Raw genomic sequence first — 15,436 nt, 5'->3', positions numbered from 1 at the left:
CAGTGAGTTGCGATGTAGTGTCGTGTGTTACAAAACGTACAAGATGTCCTACTTTTTTTCAGCGCACATCGATGGCGTAAACTGAGCTGATCGGACGTGGGGCAAACTGTCCTATCTATGAGCTGGTACTGCGTTGGGCAAGGCTACCTAGCCCAGCATATGGTGTGAATGGGCCCTTCAACACTCCATAGAATATTCCTCAAACATCAGAGCCACTTGTGTGATTCGGCTCAGCAGTAGAGACTGAGTTAATTCTGAATTCCATGTGCCTTTTCCTGTGTGGGTGTTCCTCTGAATTTCGTTAATCCCAAGGACCTGCCCCCTGGCATTCTCCAAGCTGCTCGCACATACAGACATTAGTGTGTGTCTTTTTTTCCTTTTATTGCCACTTTGTCCCCTGGGTGTCCTAGAGGCTTAGTGGAGTGTTAAACATGAAGTTCTCGGCACCTCACTGTCCCCTTCACCTCTCTGCCTGGGAGAACATCTTCATGTACTAAGCTGCAGCTCACCCTGGTGTCACCGCCAGCCCATTGGGACAGAACACAGGTGGAGAGGACTGCGTTGACCAACGAAGGACTGGACCGCAAGTTGCAGTTCAACCGGATACTCAAAACTCAAAAAAGACTAAAAACTTTTGTTTAAACTCGGACACTATGGCCAATTCAGGAATTCAGCTCCTTGGCTATTTTCTGGCTTTGGGGGGATGGATAGGGATCATTTCTACCACAACGTTACCTCAATGGAAGCAGTCGTCGTATGCCGGGGATGCCATTATCACAGCGGTGGGACTGTACGAGGGACTGTGGATGTCATGCGCCTCGCAGAGCACGGGGCAGGTGCAGTGTAAAGTCTTCGACTCCCTGCTGTCACTGGAGGGTACGTAGAGAATGGGGGGCAAGCCTGGAATCCTGGGTATGCCAACCCGGTCCTCAGGAACCGCTAACCTTTCAAATTTTTTCAGGTAAAAAAATGGCAGATTTGGGCTCATGCACATGGGCGTAAGAAATGTATTGATATTTACTGGCAGAAGGTAAAGAAACGCATACAATGATCTGTAATGTAATTGTGTATACACAAATATTGACATGTCAGGCCTCGTACACACGACCGAGAAACTCGACAGAATCCATCAAGAAACTTGGTGGCAGAGCTTTTTTGCCGAGGAAAACGGTCGTGTGTACGTTTTTCATCGAGGAACTCAACGAGAAAAAAAGACAAGTTCTCTTTTTCCTTGATGGGAGTCTCAATTTCCTCGTCGGCTGGTTTTCGACGAGAAACGCGAGTGTGTGTATGCTAAGAAACCCGCGCACCTTCGGTAAAAGTAGCGTTTGTAATGGAGATAGCACATTTTTCACACTGTAACAGACTGAAAAGTGCAAATCGTCTCTTACCAAACTTTTACTTAAAGTGGAGGTTCACCCAAAAAGTTAATTTTAACATTAGATTGAGGCTCATTTTGTGAAGGGGAATCGGGTGTTTTTTTTTAAATCGAAGCCGTACTTACCGTTTTAGAGAGCGATCTTCTCCGCCGCTTCCGGGTATGGGCTGCGGGACTGGGCATTCCGATTTGATTGACAGGCTTCCGACGGTCGCATACATCGCGTCACGATTTTCCGAAAGTAGCCAAACGTCAGTGCGCAGGCGCCGTATAGAGCCGCACCGACGTTCGGCTTCTTTCGGCTACTCGTGACGCGATGTATGCGACCGTCGGAAGCCTGTCAATCAAATAGGAACGCCCAGTCCCGAAGTCCATACCCGGAAGCGGCGGAGAAGATCGCTCTCTAAAACGGTAAGTACGGCTTCGATTTAAAAAAAAACACCCGATTCCCCTTCACAAAATGAGCATCAATCTAATGTTAAAAAAAAAGTTTCGGGTGAGCTCCCGCTTTAACTCGCAGTAACATGAGATTAGCAAAAGCAGTCCCAAGGGTTGTGCCAGTGGAATCGAACTTCCCCTGCCATTGTATGTGTTGTAGATCACCGCGTTTGAGAACAAGGAGATTTTGTCTTGAGCGTGTATACGCAAAGCAAGCTTGTCCAGTTCCTCAACAAGCCTAACAAGGAACTCATCGAGGAAAACGATGTGTCTTTTCCGACGAGTTCCTCGGTCGTGTGTACAAGGCCTAAACGTCGTTATGGGTAAAAATCCAATTCTTCAATTAATTTTGTTCAACCGACGATTACATTTACATGAACGTATAGATACATGGACATTATACTGTATATGTGGGGGGTGTATAATAATAAGGGGGCCGTTATTACTATACACCCCCCATATTGCCAAAGTTGTTTTCACACCACTTTAGGGGAGCAGCTTCTTTAATATATTTATATTACCATAGCGCGGAGTTCTCTATTCATGCATTATACTATATATATATATATATATATATATATATATATATATAGAGAGAGAGAGAGAGAGAGAGAGAGAGAGAGAGAGAGAGAGAGAGAGAGAGAGAGAGAGAGAGAGAGAGAGAGAGAGAGAGAGAGAGAGAGAGAGAGAGAGAGAGAGAGAGAGAGAGAGAGAGAGATGATTGCCATTGGCTCATAATATACAGTAAAACCTTTGTTTTGAGAGTAACTTGGTTTGAGAGCGTTTTGATAAATAATACATTTTGCCTTGATATACAAGCGATGTCTTGATATAAGAGTAGCGTCATGTCACAACTGAGTTTAAAAAAGAATAGAGGAGCCTCTAAGTGTAGCAATATGGTTACATTTAATGAAGATACAACATTTAGCAACTTATTGCTACACTCATGCCTCGTACACACGATCGGTCCATCCGATGAGAACGGACCGATGCACAGTTTTCATTGGTTAACCGATGAAGCTGACTGATGGTCCGTCGTGCCTACACACCATCGGTTAGAAAACCGATCGTGTCAGAACGTGGTGACGTAAAACACACAACGTGCTGGAAAAAAACGAAGTTCAATGCTTCCAAGCATGCGTCGACTTGATTCTGAGCATGCGTGGATTTTTAACCGATGGTTGTGCCTACTAACGATCGTTTTTTTTTCTATCGGTTAGGAATCCATCGGTTAAATTTAAAACAAACAAGTTGTCTTTTTTTTAACCGATGGCGCCCACACACGATCGGTTTTGACCAATGAAAACGGTCCATCAGACCATTCTCATCGGTTTAACCAAAAGTTAAAAAGTATTGGGACACTTGCCTTTACACACAAATAAACTTTAGTAGCATCCCAGTCTTAGTCCGTAGGGTTCAATATTGAGTTGGCCCAACCTTTGCAGCTACAACAGCTTCAACTCTTCTGGGAAGGCCGTCCACAAGGTTTAGGAGTGTCTAAGGGAATGTTTCACCATTCTTCCAGAAGCGCATTTGTGAGGTCAGGCACTGATGTTGGACGAGAAGGAATGTCTCACAGGCTCCGCTCTAATTCATCCCAAAGGTGTTCTATCAGGTTGAGGTCAGGACTCTTTGTAGGCCAGTCAAGTTCCTCCACCCCAAACTCACTCATTAATTTCTTTATGGACCTTGCTTTGTGCACTGGTGTGCAGTCAAAACTTGGTGGTTATGACTAAGGCCTTATAGGCTGAAATGCATCAACCTTTCCAGTTTGCGTTTGTCTAGTGTGGCCTGTCAATAAATACGTCAATTGTTTAAGAGCAATGACCGGAGTGCGGATCATCTTTTCCTCGCCATTCCCAAACTGTTCCCACAAAGTTGGGAGCATGAAATTGTGCAAGATGTCTTGGTATGCTGACACCTTAAGAGCAGGGCCGTTTGAAGGAATTTGGGGGCCCCAAGCAAAGCGGGGGCCCCCAAGCACCCCCCCCCCCACCCGCATGCAAAACCTACGTTAACGCTACACTATTTTTTTTTCTATTCTTACCTCCCCTTCTTCCCTGCAGGCTACCGCTGTAGCGTGGCTGAGCTCCTCTTCCCCCTGCCTCTTCCCCAGTCCCCTATCAGATAGTGCCCGGGCCAGGCCCCGGGTATCGTGCGGTACAGGAGATTCAGTTTCCTGTGTTCCCGACCGGACTGAAAGGAAGTGAGCACTCAATGTGCACTTCCTGTCAGTCCGGCCTGTATCATGCGCGAAACCTGACAGGACTCCAGGTGGAAGGAAGAGGAGCTTGGCCATGCTACAGCCTGGGAAGGGGAAGTTGGGGGGCCCCAGGCCAGCTTGGGGCCCCAAGCAATTGTTTGTTATGCCTGTCCTGTAGCGACGGGCCTGCTTAAGAGTTCCATTCACTGGAACCAAGGGGCCAAGCCCATCCCCTGAAAACCAACCCCACACCATAACCCCCCCCCCCCCCACCAAAGGATTTGGACCAGTGCACAAAGCAAGGTCCATAAAGACATGGATAAGCGAGTTTGGGGAACGTTACTGGTCAGTAATATGCTTCCATTTACACACATTTAGGCGCTTAAATGTTAAGAAACTTTCATAACCATACAATTATTTTTAGTTCAGTTTTCAGTCCCAACATGTACATGCATTTAAAAAAAGTAAATTTACCCAAAAATACTGACCGCAGATGCAGAATTTTACATTTTGATTTCACTTATTGCACAAGATCATTGAGCATGCAGCTGTGTGCATTGGCTCATAATATACAATATTTCTGCAATGAAGTTGTATACAGTACAGTAAAATCTGAACAATATTTTTGTGCCCATGTGCATGAGCCCTTAAGAGATCACAGAATTGCCACAATGCAGAGTTTTTGGCCAACTGTAGCCAATATTGACTAATGATAGTGGGTATTTCCAGCATGCTGGAAAATGTATTCAAATGTTGATAAGTGTGTTCTGTGCTTATACATGTTCATTATTGCTCATGAGTGCCCCCTATATGCTACCCAGTTGTAATGCTTGAATCAATTGTTTTTTAGTTATCCATGAATGTTGGTCATATGCAAAGAGCCAATAGTCCAAACCAGCCTAAGAGACATTGGTTACCGCAATCAAACTAGCAAATGGTCATTATAGGTTAGTGTGTTTTGCGATTTACTAAAACTGGAGCAAACAGAATCTGGTGCAGCTCTGCACAGCAACCAAACAGCTTCCAGGTTTTATTGCCAAAGCTTAGTTAAAAAGTTAGAATCCGAATGGCTACCATGCACAGCTGCACCAGATTCTGAGTGCTCCACTTTTAGTAAATCTCCCCCACGGTTACCAATATCTCCATACACAGCAATAAAGAGTCATTCTGCCCATATGCATTGGGATGCCCAGCACAAACCCAATGCAAAAACAAAGCACTTTGCCTTACTGCCTATGGTGATGCATTGTGATGGTGCTCCCTGAAAAAAAGTACTGCATGTGTTACTTTATTTTAGCTCAGCGGGCTGCTGCAGAAACCACCCCATTCAGACATCGCTGCATGATTAGAACTCAGAATATCACTTGGGACTTTTCAATAAAGTTTTAACAAAAAAGGAAAAAAATGGTGCAATGCACTGGGATCGCCATTTTGGTCCTTCCAGCGGTCAGCATGTCTACTGGTGTGAATCAGCCCTAGGCTTCACAGGGGGGATTTGAAAGTGCTGGACTGTGGGCAGGAGGAATTGGTTTGTCTGATATCTTTAAATTGAATTTAAACATTTTATTTCCAGAAGTATTTTTTTTTCCTTTTTATCAAAACACAATCAAACCCCCCCCCCCCGAAAACTTTAACAAGGCCTAATAAAGAGTTTTTGGCTATTACACGTGTCAGGTGCTCTTCCTAACCCACGTTGCCAAGCTCACTAGGAAGTGGCCATCTGTACTGGGCCAATCATTTGTGGCCGAGGCTCTCCCTGCCCTGTATACGCAATCCTAGTATATAGTGCAGGGCAGGCAAGTCCCTGCTGCAGATGACTGGCCCATTATAGGTGACAGCTGTTGGGCTTGGCCAAGCAGGGTCAGAGGAGCACCCAAACCCACTCCAACTCATTCCTAACTGCAACATATTGGCCTTCTGGGGCTCTCCGAGCTCAATGCATTGTTGTGCAAATTTCATAAGAGATGGTGATCATGACGTTATCCATTCCTCCTCTGCGGTCAGAGAAGGCCTTGCATTAAAAAAATAAAAAATTCTCTAAATGGCTGAAGCATTCCAAATAGCATAGATGGCAACTGTTCTGAATTTGCCAGGACAGTCCCACATATATGTGTTCTATCCCAATGTTTCGGGCCGATTCCCTAGATCACCTTTTATTAGGCTACTGATCACGTGCAGCAACTCAAAAAATGGTACTAACTGGAGGGGAGTGTGGCTGCAAGTGGGCCGTTCCCACATATTTAGGGGTGGAGCTGCCCAGAAAGTGGGTGTGATCAAGGTGGGACCCCCTTTCCCAGAAGGTTGGCTTGTTAAGTGTGGGCTGTAGGCGGGGGTGACAGTGCCCTGGGGACTGCACAAATATGTTGCCAAGTATGCTTTAGACTTCTGTTGAATCAAAGGTCCCCAGTATCCGCAGACAGTTCCATAGAAGTCTATGGAAATAGACTGTACGATGGGAGCCAACAGCAGGAGTATATTGGCTCCATGATGTCAACCTAGCAACAGTCTGTGGCTGTAAGATTGATTAAGCCTTTTAGGGGGGTAGATCTAGCAACAATTATGTACAATGAGAACCTGACTATTTCCCCCCCCCCCCTCTCCATTGCCTGTATTTCCAAATCAAATCATGGTGTCACTATGTCTCCATGGGGTGAATAAAAAAAAAAAAGTAATTGAGCAGTACAGCAGTAAAAAAAAAATCGTCATTATTGGGGATGTTGCAGGCAGGCCACTACTAGAAAATCTGGTATACAAGAGAGCCAAAAAGCTGGCAGATACAACACCCTGATACCCATCCCAATCAGATACCAGTACCACTGGTCAGGGCCAATGGTTGGGCAGGTGGGGGGCTTATACTCAAGCAATTGGTAATCTTGTCTAATCACCACAGTGCTCCCTTGATGAACTGGATGGTCTGCAGCTTTGCTTTTATCTTCCCTCTCACTATACCCAATGTGCCCTCCTCTCCCCTCTCACTAGACCCAATGTGCCCTCCTCTCCCCTCTCACTAGACCCAATGTGCCCTCCTCTCCCCTCTCACCAGACCCAATGTGCCCTCCTCTCCCCTCTCACTAGACCCAATGTGCCCTCCTCTCCCCTCTCACTAGACCCAATGTGCCCTCCTCTCCCCTCTCACTAGACCCAATGTGCCCTCCTCTCCCTAGACCCAATGTGCCCTCCTCTCCCCTCTCACTAGACCCAATGTGCCCTCCTCTCCCCTCTCACTAGACCCAATGTGCCCTCCTCTCCCCTCTCACTAGACCCAATGTGCCTTCCTCTCCCCTCTCACTAGACCCAATGTGCCCTCCTCTCCCCTCTCACTAGACCTAATGTGCCCTCCTCTCCCCTCTCACTAGACCCAATGTGCCCTCCTCTCCCCTCTCACTAGACCCAATGTGCCCTCCTCTCCCCTCTCACTAGACCAAATGTGCCTTCCTCTCCCCTCTCACTAGACCCAATGTGCCCTCCTCTCCCCTCTCACTAGACCCAATGTGCCCTCCTCTCCCCTCTCACTAGACCCAATGTGCCCTCCTCTCCCCTCTCACTAGACCCAATGTGCCCTCCTCTCCCCTCTCACTAGACCCAATGTGCCCTCCTCTCCCCTCTCACTAGACCCAATGTGCCCTCCTCTCCCCTCTCACTAGACCCAATGTGCCCTCCCCTCTCACTAGGCCCAATGTGCCCTCCTCTCCCACTAGGCCCAATATGCCCTTCTCTCCCCTTTCACTAGGCCCAATGTGCCCTTCTCTCCCCTCTCACTAGGCCCAATGTGCCCTCTTCTCCCCTCTCACTAGACCTAATGTGCCCTCCTCTGCCCTCTCACTAGACCTAATGTGCCCTCCTCTGCCCTCTCACTAGACCTAATGTGCCCTTCTCTCTAGACCGAATGTGGCTTCCTGTCCCCTTTCAATAGACCTAATGCGGCTTCCTCTCCCCTTTCAATAGACCTAATGCGGCTTCCTCTCCCCTTTCAATAGGCCTAATGCGTCTTCTCCCCTCTCACTAGACCTAATGCGTCTTCCTCTCCCTTCTCACTAGGCCTAATGTGCCTTCCTCCATTCTCTCGCTAGGCCTATATCAACCATTGGTGTTAATGGATATTTTGGCTTCCTGAGTGTGGTCACATGAGGTCTGCACATTGTCCAACATCTGTGGCCTTTGATCCAGTTTATTACATTAAAGTTATTTAAGGGATGGTCCACATGATTAGCACTGGAAGGGAGTCAAGCAAAATGTTGGATCCTATGCCTTCATTTTACTGCACCCACCCTTCTTCACCCTACCTAATCTCTATTACTAAATACAGGCAAAAAAGATTTGTAAGGTTTTGTCTCCTCGCCTTATCTTGAGCGCACAGGGGTTCACTCCATATCAAAACTGTATGATTACAATAATAACATTTAAATTGGCAAACCATTTTAGCATTAATCCAATAATAATTCATTCAGGCGGTTCTTGTACATGAGAAATGTTGAGCATTGTGTAATGTTAGAAAGGAAATGAGCATGAATGCCAAACGGCAGATCGGCCCCCACCTAAATCTGAATGTATGAGGGTCAGTGACACAGCCGCATCAGAAAGTTATTCTCATGAAAATAACTTTTTAAAACAATATGCAGTACGATCATAAATATGTGATAATACTAAGAAAAGCAGATGTGCTAGAAAGGTTTCTATTGTATACTATCCGATGGTTAAGAATGTGTGGTATTTGTTACATTCTCCCCCATTCATTAAAGTGTAAGGCATAACTTTTTCTTTTAATTTTGTGTAGCTCTCGCCCCAAAGCACCCACCCCTCCATACGGGCATGTGGCCTGGTATGGTTCAGGAGGGGGCGCTCGCTTGTCCCCCCTTTCTTTCCTGCTCGGATAAGAGTCTGGTATGGATTTGGGGGGGGGGGGGTTCCCTTTTAAAATCCATACCAGACCCAAAGGGCCTAGTATGGACTGGGGGGACCCCACAGGCAATTTAAATGTGATTCTTTTTCCTTTAGAAATTTCATATTTGCTGCAGCAGGTTCTATACATGGTACAGATGAACCACAATTCAGGCAGACTAAGGGGACCCCCCAGGCACTACATTTAAAGGAATATTTCATGTTTGTCCTTTCACTTTAAGTGGGGTTCCCACACTGTTTATTTTATTTTATTTTTTTACATTTTGCCGTGGAGTTCCACTTAAAATCCATTGGCTTCCCCGCTGACAGCTGATGAGTTATCAGCTGTTAAAGGGGTTGTAAAGGAATTTTTTTTTTTTCATAATAAGCATCCTTTACCTGCAGACATTCCTCTTTTCACTTCCTCATTGTTCGTTTTTGCTCAGAAGTTGCTCTATTTCTTCTCTGTTCTGTTCACTTCCTGCTTGTCTGATTGTTACTCACCACCGTGAAAGGAGGCTTTACTGCAGTGGTCAGTAACGTGCTCGCCTCCTCCTGGGAACTACATCTGTGCGGCAGGACGCTCTCTACGTGTTAGAGACTTCAAGGAGGTGTGAATTACTGGGCGTGCCGCAATGCATACTGGGAAATGTAGTTCTTGCATGAACGAGCGATGCAAACCAGGAAGTGAATGAGAGAACAGAAACTAGAACGCCGGAGGTGTTATAGATGAAGGAATTTAATAGGTATTTACTCGTTTTTTAACAGAATCATTACACTATTCTGTCTGTCTACCTTGCAGACATTAATTTTAGGCAACATTTTTTTTCCTTTACAACTCCTTTAACCACTAGCCGACCAGCCACCGTCATTATACGGCGGCAGGTCGGCTCTCCTGGGCGAGAGCCCGTAGCTATACGTCCGCTCTTCGAGCGGCCACTAGGGGGCGCGTGCGCGCCGCCGGAGGCGCGTGCGCCCCCCCCGCTCGCCCCCGACTCCCGTGCGTGTGCCCGGCGGGCGCAATCGCCGCCGGGCACACGCGATCGCTCGTTACAGAGCAGGGAACGGGAGCTGTGTGTGTAAACACACAGCTCTCGGTCCTGTCAGCGGGGGAAATGCTGATTTTCTGTTCATACAATGTATGAACAGAAGATCAGTGTTTCCCCTAGTGAGGCCACCCCCCCACAGTAAGAACACACAAGGGACATACTTAACCCCTTCCCCGTCCCCTAGTGTTAACCCCTTCACTGCCAGTGTCATTTTTATAGTAATCCAATGCATTTTTATAGCACTGATCGCTATAAAAATGCCAATGGTCCCAAAAATTTGTCAAAAGTGTCCGAAGTGTCCGCCATAATGTCGCAGTAACGAAAAAAAATCGCTGATCACCGCCATTACTAGTAAAAAAAATATATTAATAAAAATGCCATAAAAATACCCCCTATTTTGTAAACGCTATAACTTTTGCGCAAACCAATCAATAAACGCTTATTGCGATTTTTTTTACGAAAAATATGTAGAAGAATACGTATCGGCCTAAACTAAGGAAAACATTTTTTTTTTATATATTTTTGGGGGATATTTATTACAGCAAAATGTAAAAAATATTATTTTTTTTCAAAATTGTCGCTTTATTTTTGTTTATGGCGCAAAAAATAAAAACCGCAGAGGTGATCAAATACCACCAAAAGAAAGCTCTATTTGTGGGAAAAAAAGGACGCCAATTTTGTTTGGGAGCCACGTCGCACGACCGCGCAATTGTCAGTTAAAGCGTCGCAGTCCCGAATCGCAAAAAGTGCTCTGGTCTTTGACCAGCAATATGGTCCGGGGGTTAAGTAGTTAAGGAAGTGGCGGCCATCTTCCCAGCCCACTGCTTAACAATCGGCTATTCTTCACACAGGATTTGAATCAGTCGATAATTTTTTGACCGATCCAAATTCTAATCGTTCAGGCTCCCAATTAAAAAAAATAAATAAAAAATGCATATTATTTTACCTACAAAAAGACATGCATTTATTATTATTATTATTTATTTTTTAAAAGAAAACTTATCCTTTAATTCATTTCATTTGTCAGAATGATGATTAATTCTGGCCATTGAAATCAATGGTCAAGTGTTTATCATCCAAAATTCTTCTGCTCCTGGATGCACTGGCAGTATTTTTTTTCTCCCTCTAAACTCCTCTAAAAGCTTATGGGCCAGATTCTCGTAGATCGGCGTATCTTTGTTCCGGCGTAGCGTATCCTATTTTCGATACGCCTCTCTGCAACTTAGACGGGCAAGTGCTGTATTCTCAAAGCACTTGCTCCGTAAGTTGCGGCGGCATAGCGTAAATAGGCCGGCGTAAGCCCGCCTAATTCAAATGTGGAACAGGGGGGCGTGTTTTATGTACATCTTATGTGACCCAACGTGATTGACGTTTTTCACGAACGGCGCATGTGCCGTCCGTGGAATATCCCAGTGTGCATTGCTCCAAAGTACGCCTCAAGAACGTATTGGTTTAGACGTGAACGTAAATGACGTCCAGCCCCATTCACGGACGACTTACGCAAACGATGTAAAATTTTCAAAATTCGACGCGGGAACGACGTCCATACTTAACATTGGTACACCGCATCTACGCCTCATATAGCAGGGGTAACTTTACGTCGGGAAAAGCCTAACGTAAACGGCGTATCTGTACTACGTCGGCCGGGCGTACGTTTGTGAATTCGCGTATCTAGCCGATTTACATATTTTTAGGCGTAAATCAGCGTACACGCCCCTAGCGGCCAGCGTAAATATGCAGTTAAGATCCGACGGCGTAACAGACTTACGCCGGTCGGATCTAATAGAAATCTATGCGTAACTGATTCTAAGCACTCACCTGTCTCGGAGTGGGTCAACAGCGGTCTCCTGCACGTCCTCCATGTCTTCTTCCGTCCTCTCTCAGGCATCCAATCACAGCACCTGACGTTTCAGCCAATCAGGTGACCAGTAACAGACCCGGCAACCTGACTGGCCGAGAGGCGGATTCAGTGATAGCAAAGAAAATTCCTTTGCTTTGATAACACACAGCTGAGTGAACAGCGAACGCCCAGCATGGCGCTAGCTGTTCACTTTTTTGGGTGCCTATTAGAGCCTTCGGCCTTAATCAGGCGCTTTAAAAAAAACACCCCCAGCAGTGTAATTCAGGTGCCCGAAAAGGGGCTGGACACCTGAATAGGGGGTGTCAGCAGCAACCATAGATAGATGCATGCATCTCTATGGTAATAGAGCGGTGCAATAGAGAGGGGGTGGCCCTTTATGGACGCACCGCCACTGCTGTATGCATGCATGTGAGCGAGGGACCTTATGTTGTAAGCTCCTCAAAGGCAGGGACTGATGTGAATGTACAAGCACTCCATAAATTGCCAGTACTTCATAAATACCTGTAATAGATAAATAAAATTGGACACCCCTGCAACCACAGGTTGTATACTGTATATATTAATAAAAGACATTATTAAGGAGGTTTAGATCTGATTAGAATCTTTAGTGAGCATGGACATTAAAAATGCTACCATTTAGAAGGCATACTGGTAATTTCCCTTCTTTGTTCCCTATTCCCGTCTTAAAAAAAAAAGAAAGGCGCCACGTAAAATCTAATTAACCCACCAACAATCCAACTTCTGTAGACAAATCCTGTAATATTAGCTAATGACTTTCCCATACCGCACAATGCATTTCGGGTCAACCCCCTAGCCCCTGGTGCCAGCGTCCCCCTTTCACCATCAGGTTCACCACGTCTCAGATCCGTTTTGGCATTTACTTTAAAATTAAAATTCCGCTATGAAAGTTCAGGCAGCTCTGAGAGGGAGGAATTAGAAAAACAAAGAGATTATTTTTTACATGTGAGACAGAAGAATGTATTTCTTCCAGAACGGCACAAATAGTTCCAGTATAATACTCGGCTGTGATGTTGACAAGGGGCACATAATTAGCCACAATTTAATTATATCTGCAAAAAAAAAATGGGCAAATTCCTGGAATGTTTTGTAAGGAGGCGATATCGCGTAGAATTCACAGGGCCGGGGTAATAGGAGCATGTGACATCAGATCGAAGGAACCATACTAGAGTTCCTAGGGCTCTTGATGCTTGTTATTACTCTTGTAGCATGAATAGAAGTGTAGCCAAGAACATCAAAGGAGGCCCCGATGGGAAGTTTTTTTTTTAATTGGGCCCCAAATGGCAATCTTGGAACTGACCAGAAAGCTTAGCATTTAGTTATTTATTTTTCAGAATTTACAGAGACCTGCGGATCATTTTGTTGTTTAAAGGAGCTCAGCTGAGCTTATGTAGCGCTACTCCCGCAGGAGCCGCTGAATAGATTCCCAGGGTAACTTTCCCAGTATTTGCCTGCAGCCAGCACCTCCAAAACACTGGGGGCTGGATTCAGAACAGAGATACGACGGCGTTTTCGAGCGGGCAAATGTTTCTAAACTTGCTTAGAAACAGCCCGCTGGAATCCTGTCCGTCGGACATGTTCGGTCGTCTGTACAGACTTACCGTACATGTCGGAGCGGCCGTCATCCCTCGCATGCGCCGAATGACTGACGCATGCGTGGAAGCATTGAACTTCCAGGGCCGAGCGCGGCGTTGGCGCGGCCTCGTCACCGCGTATCGTGTACGCGCGGATTTCTGTATGATGGTGTGTACAGCCATCATACAGAAATCTCCGGGCGGGCATGTCCGCTGAAAACAGTCCGGCGGACAGTTTTCATCGTACATGTTTGCCCGTGTGTACGAGGCATAAGTCGTCCGTGAATAGGGATTTACGTCATTTACGTCCACGTCAAAACCAATAGGACCGTGTGGCGTACTTAGCCGCAATGCACACTGGGATATGTACACGGACGGCGCATGCGCCGTTCCAAAAAAAACGTCAATCACGTCAGGTCCACCTGAATTAACATAAAACACGCCCCCTCAGCTGAATTTGAATTAGGCGCGCTTACGCCCTAGGAGTAGGAGTAGTGCTCTCCCTGGGGGTTTCCTTGCGGGCACGCTCCCGAGTTCAGCATTTGCTTTCAAAGACACAGATTACCGGAGTCAGCCCCGCCCCCCTGGTGCCCACGTCATTGGATTTGATGGCTGTGCTTCTATCAATCTATCCAATCAAGAGCCTAGAACCCTGGGTAGAGCGCGTCTCTACCGTGGGAAGGAACAAGCTCAGGTGAGTAAAACGGGGGGGGGGGGGCATAGGGGATTGCTCAGTGTCCGAGTTTTTTTACCTTATTGCATAGGATGCATTAAAGCGGGGGTTCACCCTAAAAAACAAGTTTCTACCATGAAATTCAGCATACTAGCGTGAGCTACAGTATGCCTTTATTTTATTTTTTGCGCCATACTCACAGTTTAATCCCGTAGTTAAGTTTCAGACTCCCCGCGGGGAATGGGCGTTCCTATGCAGAGGGAACATGATTGACGGCCGGCTATGGCGCGTCACGCTTCCCGAAAATAGCCGGAGTAGGACTCGGCTCTTCACGGCGCTATACGGCGCCTGCGCACAGACTAGGAGCTGACTGCGCAGGCGCCATGAAGAGCCAAGTCCTATTTAGGCTATTTTCGGGAAGCGTGGCGCGCCATAGCCGGCCGTCAATCATGTTTCCTCTGCATAGGAACGCCCATTCCCCGCGGGGAGTCTGAAACTTAACTACGGGATTAAACTGAGTACGGCGACAAAAAATAAAATAAAGGCATACTGTAGCTCGCGCTAGTATGCTGGATGCCATGGTAGAATTTTTTTTTTTTTTTAGGGTGAACCCCCGCTTTAAGGTGAAAAAACAAACCATTACAACCCCTTTAAGAATGTTAATTCATTTGTTTCCAATCATCAGTGGGGTCAAATCGATGTTTGCTTTTGACCGCAGTGACAAGAAAATTTGAAGGAGGCGGATTTAAGATTTTTCTGCAATGAGCAAATTTCTAAAAGTGTGTGCCGTTTTCATTTATTTTAACACCAAATGCTGAAAACAAATTAAATTTTGAAGTACTTTCGAATTTCTGTATGAGTGTTCAGTCAAAAACCTGCTAGTATGTGGCCAACTTAACTCCTTCGGGTATAGCAGGTGGTCAGGAACTCTTTCCTGGCTGAAAACAACTTAGCGATAATAAGGGTGTATACATTTAGCCTAGGTTCACATTGCTTTCTTCACTGGAGTGCAGCCATTTCTTCCGTGGACATGGTGTGTGGGAGTCAGAATGACCCATTCTGTGGGAGAAGGAGCAAGCAGGGCTTGGATAGCGGCGTCATTCTTGTACAAGCAGTGTAATAGGTTTCAGATCAGGTTTCAGCACCTGTACTGTCCAAGTCACATGATTCTTCGAGACTGGGGAGTGCACAGACTCCTGGAAAGTTACACCCACTACATTCCCAGGAGTCTGTGCGGTGTAGGTTAAGCACCTAGGTGCAGGAAGAGGGAAGATTAACTATTCTGCCTAGCAACAACACTTTGAAGGCATCTAAAAAAAAAAAAAAATTCTTAAAGGACTAATGACATTTTTTTAAAACTAATG

At 46.0% G+C, this 15,436-nt stretch overlaps 1 protein-coding gene across 1 annotated transcript in view; it reads left to right on the top strand.

The window, feature by feature from the left end:
* Positions 1 to 348: 348 nt before the first annotated feature.
* The window catches only part of CLDN19 (claudin 19), a 42,429-nt gene continuing 27,341 nt past the window's right edge, over positions 349 to 15,436 (top strand). The window contains exon 1 of the mRNA XM_040326283.1: positions 349 to 876. Within this exon, the coding sequence (XP_040182217.1) occupies positions 654 to 876 (223 nt within the window). The 5' untranslated portion in view covers positions 349 to 653. The remainder of the gene's footprint in view (positions 877 to 15,436) is intronic.

Source organism: Rana temporaria, chromosome 10 (genome assembly GCF_905171775.1).
Source record: "Rana temporaria chromosome 10, aRanTem1.1, whole genome shotgun sequence".
In the NCBI taxonomy this organism is placed as follows: Eukaryota; Metazoa; Chordata; class Amphibia; order Anura; family Ranidae; genus Rana; species Rana temporaria.
The sequence above is the reverse complement of the archived record's forward strand: the minus strand, read 5'-3'. Positions and strand labels throughout refer to the sequence as shown.